The 19,741-nt window shown below is 52.2% G+C and overlaps 1 protein-coding gene across 3 annotated transcripts; it reads right to left on the reverse strand.

Moving 5' to 3' along the window:
- Window positions 1–8: 8 nt before the first annotated feature.
- Window positions 9–18,305, reverse strand: LOC142907955 (uncharacterized). Of its 3 annotated transcripts, none has more exons than XM_076057992.1 (7): window positions 17,864–18,305; window positions 11,259–11,490; window positions 10,744–10,815; window positions 9,883–9,956; window positions 8,612–8,709; window positions 5,495–5,565; window positions 9–3,342 (listed from the first exon to the last, which is right to left on the reverse strand). In XM_076057992.1, the coding sequence occupies exons 1-7, from the start codon at window positions 17,941–17,943 to the stop codon at window positions 3,223–3,225; spliced, it is 747 nt and encodes a 248-aa protein (XP_075914107.1). In that variant the 5' UTR covers window positions 17,944–18,305; the 3' UTR covers window positions 9–3,222. The 3 variants fall into 3 exon arrangements, with proteins under 3 accessions (XP_075914107.1, XP_075914108.1, XP_075914106.1); XM_076057993.1 differs by lacking the exon at window positions 9,883–9,956 and having other exon boundaries at window positions 9–641; window positions 3,274–3,342; window positions 11,259–11,494; window positions 17,864–18,299; XM_076057991.1 differs by having other exon boundaries at window positions 11,259–11,494; window positions 17,864–18,295.
- Between the last annotated feature and the right edge of the window lie 1,436 nt (window positions 18,306–19,741).

Genomic DNA, 19,741 nt, shown 5'->3' on the forward strand with positions numbered 1-19,741 from the left:
GAGTGAGTGTGAGTGACTGAGTGAGTGACTGAGGGAGTGTGAGTGACTGAGTGACTGAGTGTGAGTGACTGAGTGAGTGACTGAGTGAGTGTGAGTGACTGAGTGAGTGACTGAGTGAGTGTGACTGAGTGACTGAGTGTGAGTGACTGAGTGAGTGACTGAGTGAGTGTGAGTGACTGAGTGAGTGACTGAGTGAGTGTGAGTGACTGAGTGTGAGTGAGTGACTGAGTTAGTGAGTTAGTGACTGAGTAACTGACTAAGTGAGTGACTGACTGACTGAGTGACTGAATGACTGAGTGACTGAGTGAGTGACTGACTGACTGAGTGACTGACTGACTGAGTGACTGACTGAGTGAGTGACTGACTGAGTGAGTCACTGACTGACTGAGTGACTGACTGACTGAGTGAGTGACTGAGTGACCGACTAAGTGAGTGTGAGTGACTGAGTGAGTGAGTGACTGACTGACTGAGTGAGTGACTGAGTGACCGACTAAGTGAGTGTGAGTGACTGAGCGAGCGTAGATGGTGTGCCGGTGGGTGGCATCGCCTACCTGGCTAGGCTGGCGAGGGCTGCAAATGCCTGCGGCTCGCTCAGCCGATTCCCGTCCAGGAACAGCTCCTCCAGAGCCACGAACCTCGCCCTGGGAGCACGTGGGCACCGCACAAAGACAAAGCTGCCCCGGGTAGCCCACACGCGGTGCTGTCGGGGCCAAGTGCTGTCAGTAGCGAGACGGCGCTCGCGAAGGCCGGAACGGACCCAACTTTGTCTCCCCCCAGGGGCGCCTCTGAGTACGGGTCTCTATGAGTCTCCATGGATCTATGTGGGTCTCTATGAGTCGGGGTCTCTGTGGGTCTCTGTGGGTCTTTGTAGATTTCTGAGTGTCTCTGTGGGTCTCTATGATTATATATGGGTCTCCATGGATCTCTGTGGGTCTCTATGAGTCGGGGTCTCTGTGGGTCTCTGTGGGTCTTTGTAGATTTCTGAGTGTCTCTGTGGGTCTCTATGATTCTACATGGGTCTCCATGGATCTCTGTGGGTCTCCATGAGTCGGGGTCGCTGTGGGTCTCTGTGGGTCTTTGTAGAGTTCTGAGTGTCTCTGTGGGTCTCTCTGATTCTATATGGGTCTCTGGATCTCTGCGGGGTCTCTATGAGTCGGGGTCTCTGTGGGTCTTTTGTAGATTTCTGAGTGTCTCTGTGGGTCTCTATGATTCTATATGGGTCTCTGGATCTCTGCGGGTCTCTATGAGTAGGGGTCTCTGTGGGTCTCTGTGGGTCTCTCTGATTCTATATGGGTCTCTGGATCTCTGCGGGTCTCTATGAGTAGGGGTCTCTGTGGGTCTCTGTGGGTCTTTGTAGAGTTCTGAGTGTCTCTGTGGGTCTCTCTGATTCTATATGGGTCTCCATGGATCTCTGTGGGTCTCTATGAGTCGGGGTCTCTGTGGGTCTCTGTGGGTCTTTGTAGAGTTTCTGAGTGTCTCTGTGGGTCTCTATGATTCTACATGGGTCTCTGGAACTCTGCGGCTCTCTATGAGTATGGGTCTCTGTGGGTCTCTGTGGGTCTTTGTAGATTTCTGAGTGTCTCTGTGGGTCTCTGTGAGCCTCTGTATATTTCTGAGTGTCTCTGTGGGTTTCTATGATTCTATATAGGTCTCTGGATCTCTGCGGCTCTCTATGAGTATGGGTCTCTGTGGGTCTCTGTCTCTCTATGAGTCTGTGATACATTTCCACGTGATGATGATGATGAAGATGAGCCTTCACTTGGTGTGAGCTGCTTTCGTTCGTGACAGCCTTCACTGCCTGTCGAAAATAAAAAAATTAAAATGGTTTCTAGTTTTAGGAACTACTACTCACCGACAGCTCTTGCCCAGGAGACCGTTGTCTGTGTCCACTGGGGAGACAAAGGCGGCCGGGCGTGGTGCTGGTAGCCACCCCCTCGTGTGCCACAGCGCCGGTAGCCTTGGTAAGTAGCTGCTGCTACTAACAGCACTTGTCCCAGCAGTCTGTAGAGGCTACACGGGGGACCTTTGTCTGTGTCTACCTTCATAGCTGCTGCTACTCGCTACTAACAGCACTTGCCCCAGCAGTCTGTAGAGGCTACACGGGAGATCTTTGTCTGTGTCTACCTTCATAGCTGCTGCTACTCGCTACTAACAGCACTTGCCCCAGCAGTCTGTAGAGGCTACACGGGGGATCTTTGTTTGTGTCTACCTTCATAGGTGCTGCTACTCGCTACTAACAGCACTTGCCCCTACAGCCTGTAGAGGCTACACGGGGGACCTTTGTCTGTGTCTACCTTCATAGCTGCTGCTACTCGCTACTAACAGCACTTGCCCCAGCAGTCTGTAGAGGCTACACGGGGGATCTTTGTCTGTGTCTACCTTCATAGCTGCTGCTACTACTGGCTACTAACAGCACTTGCCCCAGCAGTCTGTAGAGGCTACACGGGGGATCTTTGTCTGTGTCTACCTTCATAGCTGCTGCTACTACTGGCTACTAACAGCACTTGCCCCAGCAGTCTGTAGAGGCTACACGGGGGACCTTTGTCTGTGTCTACCTTCATAGGTGCTGCTACTCGCTACTAACAGCACTTGCCCCAGCAGTCTGTAGAGGCTACACGGGGGATCTTTGTCCGTGTCTACCTTCATAGCTGCTGCTGCTACTCGCTACTAACAGCACTTGCCCCAACAGTCTGTTGAGGCTACACGGGGGACCTTTGTCTGTGTCTACCTTCATAGCTGCTGCTGCTACTCGCTACTAACAGCACTTGCCCCAGCAGTCTGTAGAGGCTACACGGGGGACCTTTGTCTGTCTACCTTCATAGCTGCTGCTACTCACTACTAACAGCACTTGCCCCAGCAGTCTGTAGAGGCTACACGGGGGATCTTTGTCTGTGTCTACCTTCATAGGTGCTGCTGCTACTCGCTACTAACAGCACTTGCCCCTACATTCTGTAGAGGCTACACGGGGGACCTTTGTCTGTGTCGACCTTCATAGGTGCTGCTGCTACTCGCTACCAACAGCACTTGCCCCAGCAGTCTGTAGAGGCTACACGGGGGATCTTTGTCTGTGTCTACCTTCATAGGTGCTGCTGCTACTCGCTACTAACAGCACTTGCCCCAGAAGTCTGTAGAGGCTACACGGGGGACCTTTGTCTGTGTCTACCTTCATAGCTGCTGCTGCTACTCGCTACTAACAGCACTTGCCCCAGCAGTCTGTCGAGGCTACACGGGGGACCTTTGTCTGTGTCTGTGTGTCTGAGTGTGCCACATTACCCGGTCTCTGTGCACAGGCCCAAGTCTGCAGGGAGGGCCTCCAGGCCATTGCCGGACAGATGGAGCACACTGCAAGACACAGACAAAGATCCCCGTGTAGCCTCTACAGACTGCTGGGGCAAGTGCTGTCAGTAGCGAGTAGCAGCAGCAGCTATGAAGGCTACCGGCACTGTGGCACACGAGGGGGTGGGTGGCTACCAGCACCACGCCCGGACACCTTTGTCTCCCCAGTGGCGATGTTTACTACACCACCACCGCTACACCAGGTACTCATTTGAGGCTGAGTCGACCTAGGCGAGGCCCAGGGACCGGTTCAGATAATCGTCACCGCTGGTGTTGGCCGTGAGCGGGAATCGAACTCGGGTCGCCGGGTTCATAGCGCAGCGTAGCGCTAACCGCTGCACCACCGCTCCCTAATCACACACAGACACACAGCTACACACACAGATAGACACAAAGATCCCCATATAGCCTTAACAGGCTGTACAGATAGACACACACACAGATAGACACACAGATAGACACACACAGATATACACACAGATAAACACACACAGATAGACACAGTCAGACACACAGATAGACACACACAGATAGACACACATAGTTAGATACACACACAGATAGACAAACACACACAGATAGACACAACACACACAGATAGACACAGACACACAGGTAGACACACACAGATAGATACACACATAGATAGACACACAGATAGACAAACACAGATAGACACACACACAGACACACACACACACACCGATGGACACACACACATACAGATAGATAGACAACAACAACAACCGCCATTCGCCACTAAGTGGCGGTGACGTCACCACGACGCTTGTGCCAGGCTATGTGCACCCTGAGGCCACGTGAAGTGTCGAACGCCCGCTGGCAGGAGGTCACACATACACACACACACAGACACACACACAGACACACACACAGATAGGCAGACACAGACACAAAAAAGACAAAGATCCCCCATATAGCCTTAACAGACTGTAGGGGCAAGTGCTGTTAGTGAGCACCTATGAAGGCCGGAACGGTACACGAGGGGGTGGGTGGCCAACACCATGCCCGACCGCCTTTGTCTCCCCAGTGACGATGTTTACACACCACACCAGGTACTCATTTGAGGCTGAGTCGACCTAGGGGAGGCCCCGGAACCGGTTCAGATAATCGTCACTGGTGTTGGCCGTGAGCGGGAATCGAACCCGGGTCACCAGGTTCATTGCGCAGCGTAGCGCTAACCGCTACACCCACCGCTCCCCAACAACACACCAGACACACACACAGACACACACACACACAGACACACACACACACAGACACACAGACAGACACACACACACAGACACACAGACACACACAGACACACAGACACACAGACAGACACACACACAGACACACGCACAGACAGACACACACACACAGATAGACACAGACACACAGACAGACACACACACACTCATGCAAACAAAGACAAAGATTCCCCATGTAACCTTTGTCTCCCACTGGGACAAGGGAAGGGATTTCGTAGGTGGAGGAGGGGGGGGTACGCGGATGGGGGTCCCAGGGGGTCTCAGAGACTCTCAGGGGTCCCAGGGGGATCCCAGGGGGGTCCCAGGAGGTGTTAGGGGGGGTCCCAGGGGGTCCCAGGGGGTCTCAGAGACTCTCAAGGGGTCCCAGGCGGTCCCAGGGGGGTCCCAGGGGGTCCCAGAGGCTCCCAGGGGGTCTCAGGGGTCCCAGGGGGGTCCAGCGGGTCCCAGGGGGGTCCCAGGGGGTTCCCAGGGGGTCCCAGGGGGGTCCCAGGGGGGTCCCAGAGACTCTCACCGGTTCCCAGGGGGTTCCAGGGGGTCCCAGGGGGGTCCCAGGGGGTCTCAGGGGGTCCCAGGGGGGTCCCAGGGGGTTCCCAGGGGGTCCCAGGGGGGTCCCAGGGGGGTCCCAGAGACTCTCACCGGTTCCCAGGGGGTTCCAGGGGGTCCCAGGGGTCCCAGGGGGTCTCAGGGGGTCCCAGGGGGTCCCAGGGGGTCTCAGGGGGTCCCAGGGGGGTCCCAGGGGGGTCCCAGAGACTCTCACCGGTTCCCAGGGGGTTCCAGGGGGTCCCAGGGGGGTCCCAGGGGGTCTCAGGGGGTCCCAGGGGGGTCCCAGGGGGTCTCAGGGGGTCCCAGGGGGGTCCCAGGGGGTCCCAGGGGTCCACGGGACTCACCGCAGGACAGGCAGCGCTGCCAGCGCCAGGACGTCGCGCTGGTCCAGCGCGTTGTAGGAGACGTCCAGCACCTGCAGCACGGACAACACAGATAGCACAGATAGTACATATAACACATATAGCACATAGAGCACATATAGCACATAGAGCACAGATAGCACAGATAACACATATAGCACATAGAGCACAGATAGCACAGATAGCACAGATAACACATATAGTACATAGAGCACAGATAGCACAGATAACACATATAGCACATAGAGCACAGATAGCACAGATAACACATATAGCACATAGAGCACAGATAGCACAGATAGCACAGATAGTACATATAACACATATAGCACATAGAGCACATATAGCACATAGAGCACAGATAGCACAGATAACACATATAGCACATAGAGCACAGATAGCACAGATAACACATATAGCACATAGAGCACAGATAGCACAGATAACACATATAGCACATAGAGCACAGATAGCACATAGAGCACATATAGTACATAGAGCACAGATAGCACAGATAACACATATAGCACATAGAGCACAGATAGCACAGATAACACATATAGCACATAGAGCACAGATAGCACATAGAGCACATATAGTACATAGAGCACAGATAGCACAGATAACACATATAGCACATAGAGCACAGATAGCACAGATAACACATATAGCACATAGAGCACAGATAGCACAGATAACACATATAGCACATAGAGCACAGATAGCACAGATAACACATATAGCACATAGAGCACAGATAGCACAGATAACACATATAGCACATAGAGCACAGATAGCACATAGAGCACATATAGCACATAGAGCACAGATAGCACAGATAACACATATAGCACATAGAGCACAGATAGCACAGATAACACATATAGCACATAGAGCACAGATAGCACAGATAACACATATAGCACATAGAGCACAGATAGCACAGATAACACATATAGCACATAGAGCACAGATAGCACAGATAACACATATAGCACATAGAGCACAGATAGCACATAGAGCACATATAGCACATAGAGCACAGATAGCACAGATAACACATATAGCACATAGAGCACAGATAGCACAGATAACACATATAGCACATAGAGCACAGATAGCACAGATAACACATATAGCACATAGAGCACAGATAGCACAGATAACACATATAGTACATAGAGCACAGATAGCACAGATAACACATATAGCACATAGAGCACAGATAGCACAGATAACACATATAGTACATAGAGCACAGATAGCACAGATAACACATATAGCACATAGAGCACAGATAGCACAGATAACACATATAGCACATAGAGCACAGATAGCACAGATAACACATATAGCACATAGAGCACAGATAGCACAGATAACACATATAGCACATAGAGCACAGATAGCACAGATAACACATATAGCACATAGAGCACAGATAGCACAGATAACACATATAGCACATAGAGCACAGATAGCACATAGAGCACATATAGCACATAGAGCACAGATAGCACAGATAACACATATAGCACATAGAGCACAGATAGCACAGATAACACATATAGCACATAGAGCACAGATAGCACAGATAACACATATAGCACATAGAGCACAGATAGCACAGATAACACATATAGTACATATAACACATATAACACAGATAGCACAGACAACACAGATAACACATAGAGCACAGACAACACAGATAACACAGAGAGCACAGACAACACAGATAACACATATAGCACCTGCAGCACAGATAACACATCTAGCACAGACAGCACCAGCAGCACAGATAAAACAGATAGCACGAATAGCACAGATAGCACCAGCAGCACAGACAGCACAGACAGCACAGACAGCACAGACAACAAAGACAACACAGACAGCACAGATAGCACAGACAGCACAGACAACACAGACAGCACAGATAGCACAGTGAGTAGGTGAGTGAGTGAGTGAGTAGGTGAGTGAGTGAGCTAGCGGGTGAGAAGGAGAGTGAGAGTGTGAGTGGGTGAGTAAGTGAGTGAGCGAGGAGAGTGAGAGAGTGAGTGAGTGAGCGAGGAGAGTGAGAGAGTGAGTGAGTGAGCTAGCGGGTGAGAAGGAGAGAGAGTGACTGAGTCAGCGAGAAGGAGAGTGAGTGAGAGAATGAGTGAGTGGGTGAGTGAATGAGTGAGTGGGTGAGTGAGTGGCTGCTGAGTGAGTGAGTGAGCGAGTGAGTGAGTGGGTGAGCTAGCAGGTGAGAAGGAGTGTGAGTGAGTGAGTGAGCGAGAAGGAGAGCGAGTGAGTGAGTGAGAGAGTGAGTGAGCGAGCTATCGCGCGATAAGGAGAGTGAGTGAGTGAGCGAGTGGGTGAGTTAGCGGGTGAGAAGGAGAGTGGCTGAGTGAGTGGGTGAGTGAGTGAGTGAGTGGGTGAGCTAGCGGGTGAGAAGGAGAGTGGAGTGAGGTGAGCGAGTGAGCGAGTGGGTGAGTTAGCGGGTGAGAAGGAGAGTGGCTGAGTGAGTGGGTGAGTGAGTGAGTGAGTGGGTGAGTGAGTGAGTGGGTGAGCTAGCGGGTGAGAAGGAGAGTGAGAGAGTGAGTGAGCGAGCTATCGCGCGATAAGGAGAGTGAATGAGTGAGTGAGCGAGCTAGTGGGCGAGTGGGAGAGCGAGCGAGTGAGTGAGCGAGCGAGCAGGAAAGAAGGAGAGTGAGTGAGTGAGTAAGCGAGCGAGCGGGCGAGAAGGACAGCGAGTGGGTGAGCGAGAAGGAGAGCGAGTGAGTGAGCGAGTTAGTGGGTTAGTGGCAGAGCGAGCGAGTGAGTGAGCGAGTGAGTGAGCGAGCGAGTGGGCGAGAAGGAGAGCGAGTGGGTGAGCGAGAAGGAGAGTGAGTGAGTGAGTGAGCGAGTGAGTGAGTGAGAGAGAGAGAGCGAGTGAGTGAGTGAGTGAGAGAGAGAGCGAGTGAGCGAGAAGGAGAGTGAGTGAGTGAGTGGGTGAGTGAGTGAGTGGGTGAGTGAGAGAGTGAGTGAGTGAGTGAGCTAGTGGGTGAGAGAGAGAGTGAGTGAGTGGGTGAGTGAGTGAGCGGGAGGGTGAGTGGGCGAGTTGGGCTGAGTGTCGACCTGCAGGTGAGGGAAGTGGTGAGGAGCGAGACGAACGCCACGGAGAGAGTTGAGGGGCACCTCCAGCTCCTGCAGTGCCGGAAAGGCAGCCCAGGGCCCTGCGAGAGGGGGGGCGAGCGGTGGGGGGGTGGGGTGGGGGTGGAGGAGGGGGTGGAGGAGGGGTGGAGGAGGGGGTGGAGGTGGGGTGGAGGAGGGGGTGGGGGGTGGAGGTGGGGTGGAGGAGGGGGTGGAGGTGGAGGAGGGGGTGGAGGAGGGGGTGGAGGTGGGGATGGGGGTGGAGGTGGGGTGGAGGTGGGGGTGGAGGAGGGGGTGGAGGAGGGGGTGGAGGAGGGAGTGGAGGTGGGGGTGGAGGAGGGGGTGGAGGAGGGGGTGGAGGTGGGGGTGGGGGTGGAGGAGGGGGTGGAGGAGGGGGTGGAGGTGGAGGAGGAGGAGGGGATGGAGGTGGGGGTGGAGGTGGTGGTGGAGGTGGAGGTGGGGGTGGAGGAGGGGGTGGAGGAGGGGATGGGGGTGGGGGTGGGGTGAAAGTGGGGGTGGGGTGGAGGTGGGGGTGGAGGTGGGGGTGGAGGAGGGGGTGGAGGAGGGGATGGGGGTGGGGGTGGAGGTGGTGGTGGAGGTGGGGGTGGAGGAGGGGGTGGAGGTGGAGGAGGAGGTGGGGGTGGAGGAGGGGGTGGAGGAGGGGGTGGAGGAGGGGATGGGGGTGGGGGTGGTGGTGGAGGTGGGGGTGGGGGTGGAGGAAGGGATGGGGGTGGGGGTGGGGTGAAAGTGGGGGTGGAGGTGGAGGTGGGGGTGGAGGAGGGGGTGGAGGAGGGGGTGGAGGAGGGGGTGGGGTGGAAGTGGGGGTGGAGGTGGGGGTGGAGGAGGGGGTAGGGGTGGGAGTGGAGGTGGTGGAGGAGGGGGTGGAGGTGGAGGAGGAGGGGGTGGAGGTGGAGGAGGTGGAGGAGGTGGAGGAGGTGGAGGGGGTGGAGGAGGGGGTGGAGGAGGTGGAGGAGGTGGAGGAGGGGGTAGGGGTGGGGGTGGAGGTGGAGGTGGAGGAGGAGGTGGAGGAGGTGGAGGAGGTGGAGGAGGGGGTGGAGGAGGAGGAGGAGGGGGTGGAGGAGGAGGAGGGGGTGGAGGAGGTGGAGGAGGGAGGTGGAGGAGGAGGAGGAGGGGTGGTGCAGCGGTGAGCTCACTCTGTCACAAACCCGGCACAGACGCTGAGCGTGATTCCCGCGTGAGATCCGAAGCGGTCCCCTGACCCTCCCCTAGGTCGACTCAGCCTCAACTCGTCGTACCCAGGGGAAGGCGGTTCCCTCCGGCCTTGACCAAGGCCCACGCTGTCAAACGCGGCCAGGTCACTCTCGCTCACCTGCACACAACAACAACAACCACAACAACCACAACAACGCACAGTCAACAACAACACAGAGTCAACAACAACAACAACCACAACAACAACGCACAGTCAAAAACCACAACAACTCACAGTCAACAACAACAACCACAACAACGCACAGTCAACAACAACAACCACAACAACAACGCACAGTCAACAACAACCACAACAACACAGAGTCAACAACAACAACCACAACAACACAGAGTCAACAACAACAACCACAACAACACAGAGTCAACAACAACAACAACCACAACAACAACGCACAGTCAAAAACCACAACAACTCACAGTCAACAACAACAACCACAACAACAACGCACAGTCAACAACAAACACAACAACACAGAGTCAACAACAACAACCACAACAACACAGAGTCAACAACAACAACAACCACAACAACAACGCACAGTCAAAAACCACAACAACTCACAGTCAACAACAACAACCACAACAACGCACAGTCAACAACAACAACAACCACAACAACGCACAGTCAACAACAACCACAACAACGCACAGTCAACAACAAACACAACGCAAGTCAACAACAACAACAAACACAACCACAACGCACAGTCAACAACAACAACCACCCACGCACAGTCAACAACAACCACAGCAACCCACGCACAGTTGTCAACGCGCTTGGACTACGCGCGGGTGGACGCCGTGCGGGTGGACGCCGCGCGGGTGGACGCCGTGCGGGTGGACGCCGCGCGGGTGGACGCCGTGCGGGTGGACTGTGGTCTGACCTGGTCGAGGTGTTGGTCAGTCACATCCACAGTGCACAGGTCCGGTGGGGTCTCCACGCCGTGCAGCCTCAGCTGGAGGACGAGCAACACGACGCTCACCCACTCGCTCGCCCGCTCACCCACTCGCTCACCCACTCACTCACTGGCTCACTCACCCACTCGCTCGCCCGCCCGCTCGCTCGCTCACCCGCTCGCCCACCCACTCGCCCACTCACCCACTCGCTCATCCACTCGCTCACCCACTCGCTCACTCACTCGCTCGCCCGCTCACCCACTCGCTCACCCACTCGCTCACCCGCCCGCCCGCTCGCCCACTCACCAACTCACTCACTCACCCACTCGCCCGCTCGCCCACTCACTCACTCACTCGCCCGCCCACTCGACCACTCGCTCGCTCACTCACCCATTCGCTCGCCCACTCGCTCACTCACCAACTCACTCACTCACCCGCTCACCCGCTCCCTCACCCGCTCGCCGGCTCTCTCTCTCTCTCTCCGTGTCTGTGTGTGGCTCACCAGGAGGCCCCTGTCCAGGACCCTGCGTCTCTCGTCCACGGGGACCCCGGGCCTCGATGGGCCGGGACCGGCCGGCTGGCTCCCCCTCGGAGGGCAACCCCAGCCGGAGGGAGGCCCCAGGCAGGGCCAACCCAAGAGGCGGTGGCCCTCTGGCGGCTCGCGGTGGCCCTCTGGCGGCTCGTGGTGGCCCGCTGGTGGCCCTCGAGGGAAGCGAGCGGCGAGCCAGTGGCCACTGCCTGGGGCGCAGACGGGGGACGAGACGAGAGTGGGTGTAGTGTAGTGTGTAGTGTAGTGTGTAGTGTATAGTGTACTGTAGTGTGGTGTATAGTGTAGTGTATAGTGTAGTGTAGTGTGTAGTGTAGTGTGTGGTGTAGTGTCTGGTGTAGTGTGGTGTGTAGTGTGGTGTGTAGTGTAGTGTGTAGTGTAGTGTGTAGTGTAGTGTGTAGTGTATAGTGTACTGTAGTGTGGTGTATAGTGTAGTGTATAGTGTAGTGTAGTGTGTGGTGTAGTGTGTGGTGTAGTGTGGTGTGTAGTGTGGTGTGTAGTGTAGTGTGTAGTGTATAGTGTACTGTAGTGTGTAGTGTAGTGTGGTGTGTAGTGTGTAGTGTAGTGTATAGTGTAGTGTGTGGTGTAGTGTGGTGTAGTGTGTAGTGTAGTGTGTAGTGTAGTGTGCGGTGTAGTGTGGTGTAGTGTGTAGTGTGGGTGTATAGTGTAGTGTGTGGTGTAGTGTGTAGTGTAGTGTATAGTGTAGTGTGTGGTGTAGTGTGTAGTGTAGTGTATAGTGTAGTGTGTGGTGTAGTGTGTGGTGTAGTGTAGTGTGTATTGTGGTGTGTAGTGTGTAGTGTGGTGTGTAGTGTAGTGTGGTGTGTAGTGTATAGTGTAGTGTGGTGTGTAGTGTGGTGTGGTGTGTAGTGTAGTGTGTAGTGTAGTGTGTAGTGTAGTGTGGTGTGGTGTGTAGTGTAGTGTAGTGTGGTGTGTAGTGTGGTGTGTAGTGTGTGGTGTAGTGTGTGGTGTAGTGTGTGGTGTAGTGTGGTGTGTAGTGTAGTGTGGTGTGTAGTGTGGTGTGTAGTGTAGTGTGGTGTGTATAGTGTAGTGTGTGGTGTGGTGTGTATAGTGTAATGTATAGTGTAGTGTGGTGTGTAGTGTAGTGTGTAGTATATAGTGTAGTGTAGTGTGTAGTGTAGTGTGTAGTGTAGTGTGGGTGTGGTGTTGTGTAGTGTAGTGTGTAGTGTGGGTGTGGTGTGTATAGTGTAGTGTGTAGTGTGGTGTGTATAGTGTAGTGTATAGTGTAGTGTGGTGTGTAGTGTAGTGTGTAGTGTAGTGTGTATAGTGTGGTGTGTAGTGTGGTGTGGTGTGTAGTGTGGTGTGTAGTGTGGTGTGTAGTGTGGTGTATAGTGTAGTGTGTAGTGTGGTGTGTAGTGTGGTGTGTATAGTGTAGTGTGTAGTGTGGTGTGTATAGTGTAGTGTATTGTGTAATGTGTAGTGTAGTGTGTAGTGTAGTGGGTGTGTAGTGTGGTGTGTATAGTGTAGTGTGTAGTGTGGTGTGTATAGTGTAGTGTATAGTGTAATGTGTAGTGTAGTGTGTAGTGTAGTGTGGTGTGTAGTGTGGTGTGTAGTGTGGTGTGTAGTGTAGTGTGGTGTGTAGTGTGGTGTGTAGTGTGGTGTGTGTAGTGTAGTGTGGGTGTGGTGTGTATAGCGTTGTGTGTATAGTGTAGTGTGGTGTGTAGTGTAGTGTAGTGTGTATAGTGTAGTGTGGTGTGTAGTGTAGTGTGGTGTGTAGTGTAGTGTGTAGTGTAGTGTGGTGAGTAGTGTGGTGTGTAGTGTAGTGTGTAGTGTAGTGTGTGTAGTGTAGTGTGTAGTGTAGTGTATGGTGTAGTGTGTAGTGTGGTGTGTAGTGTAGTGTGGTGTGTAGTGTAGTGTAGTGTGGTGTGTAGTGTGGTGTGTAGTGTAGTGTAGTGTGTAGTGTAGTGTGGTGTGCAGTGTGGTGTGGTGTGTAGTGTGTGTAGTGTAGTGTGGTGTGTATAGTGTAGTGTAGTGTGGTGTGTAGTGTGGTGTGTAGTGTGGTGTGTAGGGTAGTGTGGTGTGTAGTGTAGTGTGTAGTGTAGTGTGGTGTGTATTGTAGTGTGGTGTGTAGTGTGGTGTGGTGAGTAGTGTGGTGTGGTGTGTAGTGTAGTGTGGTGTGTAGTGTGGTGTGGTATGGGCGTGGTGTGTAGTGTAGTGTGGTGTGTGGTGTATAGTGTAGTGTGTAGTGTATAGTGTAGTGTGTAGTATATAGTGTACTGTGGTGTGTAGTGTAGTGTGGTGTGTAGTGTAGTGTATAGTGTAGTGTATAGTGTAGTGTAGTGTGGTGTGTAGTGTGGTGTGTAGTGTAGTGTGGTATGGGCGTGGTGTGTAGTGTAGTGTGGTGTGTGGTGTATAGTGTAGTGTGTATTGTATAGTGTAGTGTGTAGTATATAGTGTACTGTAGTGTGTAGTGTGGTGTGTAGTGTATAGTGTAGTGTGTAGTGTGGTGTGGTGTGTAGTGTAGTGTGTAGTGTAGTGTGTAGTGTAGTGTAGTGTGTAGTGTAGTGTGTAGTGTAGTGTGTGTGTATAGTGTAGTGTGTAGTGTAGTGTGTAGTGTGGTGTGTATAGTGTAGTGTGTAGTGTAGTGTGGTGTGTATAGTGTAGTGTGTAGTGTAGTGTGGTGTGTATAGTGTAGTGTGTAGTGTAGTGTGGTGTGAAGTGTGGTGTGTAGTGTAGTGTGTAGTGTATAGTGTAGTGTGGTGTGTAGTGTAGTATGGTGTGTAGTGTGGTGTGGAGTGTAGTGTGGTGTGAAGTGTAGTGTATAGTGTAGTGTGGTGTGTGGTGTGGGTGTATTGTGGGTGTAGTGTGGTGTGTAGTGTGTAGTGTAGTGTGGTGTGTAGTGTAGTGTGAAGTGTAGTATGAGTGTAGTGTAGTGTGGTGTGTAGTGTAGTATGGTGTGTAGTGTATAGTGTAGTGTGGTGTGTAGTGTAGTGCATAGTGTAGTGTATAGTGTAGTGTGTAGTGTGGTGTGTAGTGTAGTGTATAGTGTAGTGTGTAGTGTATAGTGCAGTGTAGTGTGTAGTGTGGGTGTAGTGTAGTTATAGTGTGGTGTGTAGTGTAGGGTGTAGTGTGTGATGTGTAGTGTAGTGTGGACTGTAGGTGTAGTGTGGTGTGTGGTGTGGGTGTAGTGTGGTGTGTAGTGTGGTGTAGTGTAGTGTATAGTGTAGTGTGTAGTGTGGTGTGTAGTGTAGTGTGTAGCGTAGTGTGGTGTGTGGTGTGGTGTGTGGTGTGTAGTGTGGTGTGGGTGTAGTGTGGTGTGGGTGTAGTGTAGTGTGGTGTGTAGTGTAGTGTGGTGTGTAGCGTGGGTGTAGTGTGGTGTGGTGTGTAGTATGTAGTGTAGTGTGGTGTATAGTGTGGTCTGTAGCGTGGGTGTAGTGTGGGTGTAGTGTGTGTGTAGTGTAGTGTGTAGTGTAGTGTGGTGTGTAGTGTGTAGTGGTGTGTGGTGTGGTGTATAGTGTGGTGTGGTATGTAGTGTGGGTGTAGTGTAGTGTGTGGTGTGGGTGTAGTGTAGTGTGGTGTGGATGTAGTGTGGTGTGTAGTGTGGTGTGGGTGTAGTGTGGTGTGTAGTGTGGTGTGGGTGTAGTGTGGAGTGTAGTGTGGTATGTAGTGTGAGTGTGTGAGTAGGTGTTGAGGAGTAGGTGGTGGTGAGTAGGTGGTGAGGCGTAGGTGGTGAGGAGTAGGTGGTGGTGAGTAGGTGGTGGTGGTGAGTAGGTGGTGGTGGTGAGTAGGTGGTGGTGGTGGTGAGTGTGTGTGTGTGGTGGTTAGTAGGTGGTGAGGAGTAGGTGGTGGTGAGTGTGTGTGTGGTGGTGAGTAGGTGGTGGTAAGTAGGTAGTGGTGAGGAGTAGGTGGTGAGGAGTAGGTGGTGGTGGTGAGTAGGTGGTGATGGTGAGTAGGTGATGGTGAGTAGATGGTGGTGGTGGTGAGTGTGTGTGTGGTGGTGAGTAGGTAGTGGTGAGTAGGTGGTGGTGGTGGTGAGTGTGTGTGTGTGTGGTGGTGAGTAGGTGGTGGTGTGTAGGTAGTGGTGAGGAGTAGGTGGTGGTGGTGAGTAGGTGGTGGTGGTGAGTAGGTGGTGGTGGTGGTGAGTGTGTGTGTGGTGGTGAGTAGGTAGTGCTGAGGAGTAGGTGATGGTGGTGAGTATGTGTGTGTGATGGTGAGTAGGTGGTGGTGGTGGTGAGTAGGTGGTGATGGTAAGTAGGTGGTGGTGAGTAGGTGGTGGTGGTGGTGTGTGTGTGTGTGTGGTGGTGAGTAGGTGGTGGTGAGGAGTAGGTGGTGAGTAGGTGGTGGTGAGTAGGTGGTGAGTAGGTGGTGGTGAGGAGTAGGTGGTGAGTAGGTAGTGGTGAGGAGTAGGTGGTGAGTAGGTAGTGGTGAGGAGCAGGTGGTGAGTAGGTAGTGGTGAGGAGCAGGTGGTGAGTAGGTAGTGGTGAGGAGTAGGTGGTGAGTAGGTGGTGGTGAGGAGTAGGTGGTGAGTAGGTGGTGGTGAGGAGTAGGTGGTGAGTAGGTGGTGAGTAGGTAGTGGTGAGGAGTAGGTGGTGAGTGTGTGGTGGTGGTGAGTAGGTAGTGGTGAGGAGTAGGTGGTGGTGAGTAGGTGGTGAGTAGGTGGTGGTGAGGAGTAGGTGGTGAGTAGGTGGTGGTGAGGAGTAGGTGGTGAGTAGGTGGTGGTGAGGGGTAGGTGGTGAGTAGGTAGTGGTGAGGAGTAGGTGGTGAGTGGGTGGTGGTGAGGAGTAGGTGGTGAGTAGGTGGTGGTGAGTAGGTGGTGAGTATGTGGTGGTGAGGAGTAGGTGATGGTGAGGAGTAGGTGGTGGTGAGGAGTAGGTGGTGAGTAGGTGGTGAGTAGGTGGTGGTGAGGAGTAGGTGGTGAGGAGTAGGTGGTGGTGAGGAGTAGGTGGTGAGTAGGTGGTGGTGAGGAGTAGGTGGTGGTGAGTAGGTGGTGAGTAGCTGGTGGTGAGGAGTAGGTGGTGAGTAGGTGGTGGTGAGGAGTAGGTGGTGAGTAGGTGGTGGTGAGGAGTAGGTGGTGAGTAGGTGGTGGTGAGGAGTAGGTGGTGAGTAGGTGGTGGTGAGGAGTAGGTGGTGAGTAGGTGGTGGTGAGTACGTGGTGGTGAGTAGGTGGTGAGGAGTAGGTGGTGAGTAGGTGGTGGTGAGGAGTAGGTGGTGAGTAGGTGGTGGTGAGGAATAGGTGGTGAGTAGGTGGTGGTGAGTAGGTGGTGGTGAGGAGTAGGTGGTGGTGAGGAGGTGGTGGTGAGTAGGTGGTGGTGAGTAAGTAGTGGTGAGGAGTAGGTGGTGAGGAGTAGGTGGTGGTGAGGAGTAGGTGGTGAGGAGTAGGTGGTGAGGAGTAGGTGGTGAGTACGTGGTAGTGAGGAGTAGGTGGTGAGTAGGTGGTGGTGAGGAGTAGGTGATGGTGAGGAGTAGGTGGTGAGGAGTAGGTGGTGAGGAGTAGGTGGTGAGGAGTAGGTGGTGGTGAGGAGTAGGTGGTGAGTAGGTGGTGGTGAGGAGTAGGTGGTGAGGAGTAGGTGGTGGTCAGGAGTAGGTGGTGAGTAGGTGGTGGTGAGGAGTAGGTGGTGGTGAGGAGTAGGTGACGAGGAGTAGGTGGTGGTGAGGAGTAGGTGGTGGTGAGTAGGTGGTGAGGAGTAGGTGGTGAGGAGTAGGTGGTGAGTAGGTGGTGAGTAGGTAGTGGTGAGGAGTAGGTGGTGAGTGTGTGGTGGTGGTGAGTAGGTAGTGGTGAGGAGTAGGTCGTGGTGAGTAGTAGGTGGTGAGTAGTAGGTGGTGAGTGTGTGGTGGTGAGGAGTAGGTGGTGAGTAGGTGGTGAGTGTGTGGTGGTGAGGGGTAGGTGGTGAGTAGGTGTTGGTGAGGAGTAGGTGGTGAGGAGTAGGTGGTGGTGAGTACGTGGTGGTGAGTACGTGGTGAGGAGTAGGTGGTGGTGAGTAGGTAGTGGTGGTGAGTACGTGGTGAGGAGTAGGTGGTGGTGAGTAGGTAGTGGTGGTGAGTAGGTGGTGAGGAGTAGGTGGTGGTGAGTACGTGGTGGTGAGTACGTGGTGAGGAGTAGGTGGTGGTGAGGAGTAGGTGGTGAGGAGTAGGTGGTGGTGAGGAGTAGGTGGTGGTGAGGAGTAGGTGGTGGTGAGTAGGTAGTGGTGGTGAGTAGGTGGTGAGGAGTAGGTGGTGAGGAGTAGTAGGTGGTGAGTAGTAGGTGAGGAGTAGGTGGTGGTGAGTAGGTGGTGAGTAGGTGGTGGTGAGGAGTAGGTGGTGAGTAGGTGGTGAGGAGTAGGTGGTGGTGAGGAGTAGGTGGTGGTGAGTAGGTAGTGGTGGTGAGGAGGTGGTGAGGAGGTGGTGGTGAGGAGTAGTAGGTGGTGAGTAGTAGGTGAGGAGTAGGTGGTGGTGAGTAGGTGGTGAGTAGGTGGTGGTGAGGAGTAGGTGGTGAGTAGGTGGTGAGGAGTAGGTGGTGAGTAGGTGGTGAGTGTGTGGTGGTGAGGAGTAGGTGGTGAGGAGTGGTGAGTAGGTGGTGAGGAGTAGTAGGTGGTGAGTAGTAGGTGGTGAGTGCGTGGCCTCACCCAGGCCCCTGTTGTGACGCGCGCGTAGCGGGAAACGCTGCGCACAGTATCCCAGCTCGTGAGGCGGCTCCATCATTCATTAATAACGACACCAACACGACACAAACAAACAATAAACAAATAACAACGATAATAAAAAGAAAGATGCAACAGTCAGAGAGACGTTAAACGCGGCTTATTACAATAGGGGAGTTTAAAAAAATTAAAGTTCTGAATAGTTAACAGCTCCGGCTGGTGTCGCTTCTGCTGCTGCTGCTTCCATTGTTGACTGATGTTGCCACGGCAACCGGCGAGCCAGCGCCGATTGGCTGTCGCGTCGTAATGGGGCGGGGCGGGTGTCGACCAATGGCGCGGCGAGACGCGCACTGCCACGTGTGACAACTCTGATAATAATATTGGCACTGTCCTTGAATTTGATTGGTCCACACCCAAGACGGCTTTTCTTAGAGCCCTTAAGTCTCACACTGGTGTTGGACCAGAAGACGCCAAAAGGCGTACAACTCAAAAAACAGCGCACTATCAGAGTTATTGAGGTGCTCGGGGTGAGCATTTACATTATGAGACCTCATTTGCCAGTAACAAGATATAGGAATAGGTTTTACCCTTTTAACTGGCACAAAAACTGACACCTTTATTCAAGGCATCGTGTTATTATCAGAGTTGTCTTTTTTGTTTGCATTTTGACTGCTTGTGTTGTGGTTATTGCAAACATGATGCCTTGAATAAAGGTGTCAGCTTTTGTTCCAGTTAAAAGGGTAAAACCTCTTCCTATATCTTGTTACTGGCAAAGGAGGTCTCATAATGTAGATGCTAATATTCTTAGCTCTTTCGGTAAAGTCACGTTGAAGGGAAACAATAAAATAATAAAATATATAAAAATATTCTTTCATTTTATTTACATATTTTTATTATTATTTTATTGTTTCCATTCAACGTGACTTTACCGAAAGAGCTAAGAATATGAATTACTGCAGTCACGAATGCTTTAAATCAAAATGATGCCCATCTTATTCTTTTTGATTTAAAGCTTTCGTGACTGCAGGGATTCATAATTCTTGGTTTTTTCGGGTAAGGCTATATGGTGGGATCAAGAATAATGTTATTCTTGGTTCTTTCGGTAAAGTCACGTAGAAGGGAAACAATACAATATAAAAAAACATATAAAACAATACAATTCTCACGACGTTTCGACTGCAACGCAAGCAATCATCATCAGGTGTGAACACCACGGCAAGAAATTTTTAAAAAAGTGGTGGTTGTTTTTTTTAAATTAACGTTACCACCAAGAAGAGCGATTTGCCATTTATTCAGATGGACGAGTCCATCTATTTTTTTTATTTAAAGCTTTTGTGACTGCAGTAATTCATATTCTTAGCTCTTTCGGTAAAGTCACGTTGAAGGGAAACAATAAAAGAATCAAATATATATAAAACAATAAAAAATTCTCACGACGTTTCGACCATAACACAAACGGTCATCATCAGGTGTGCCGGTTTGCATTAATAAACGAATTAATTAATTGTTTTGTTGTTTCCCTTAATAACTTAATTAATGCAAACCGACACACCTGATGACGACCGTTTGTGTTATGGTCGAAACGTCGTGAGAATTTTTATTGTTTTATATATTTTTTATTATTTGATTGTTTCCCTTCAACGTGACTTTACCGAAAGAGCTAAGAATATGAGTCCATCTATGTTCTGAAAAGAGGAGGGGGGAGACGAAAATAATGGATGCGGTCTGAAAGCCACCTTAAAGCGTGAACAATCAATTAAGACCCGAAATGGTTTATCAAATCCTTCCAATGATTGCTAAGCCAGAATCCATCTTCTCCGTTGTCTCTGTGTTTGTATATGTGGATAGCCATGTGGAGTGACG

Source organism: Petromyzon marinus (assembly GCF_048934315.1).
Source record: "Petromyzon marinus isolate PM22_M1 ecotype Great Lakes invasive population chromosome 67 unlocalized genomic scaffold, UKy_Petmar_22M1.pri1.0 chr67_unloc.3, whole genome shotgun sequence".
Taxonomy (NCBI): Eukaryota; Metazoa; Chordata; class Hyperoartia; order Petromyzontiformes; family Petromyzontidae; genus Petromyzon; species Petromyzon marinus.

Bases quoted from the DNA above. Each gene is read 5' to 3' on its own strand.
- LOC142907955 (XM_076057992.1), bottom strand. From the start codon at position 17,943: ATGAATGATGGAGCCGCCTCACGAGCTGGGATACTGTGCGCAGCGTTT. The intron at 9,957-10,743 runs GTCAGACCACAG...TGTTGTGTGCAG, and splicing joins CTGACCAACACCTCGACCAG to GTGAGCGAGAGTGACCTGGC. The intron at 3,343-5,494 runs GTGAGTCCCGTG...TGTGTCTTGCAG, and splicing joins GCAGCGCTGCCTGTCCTGCG to TGTGCTCCATCTGTCCGGCA.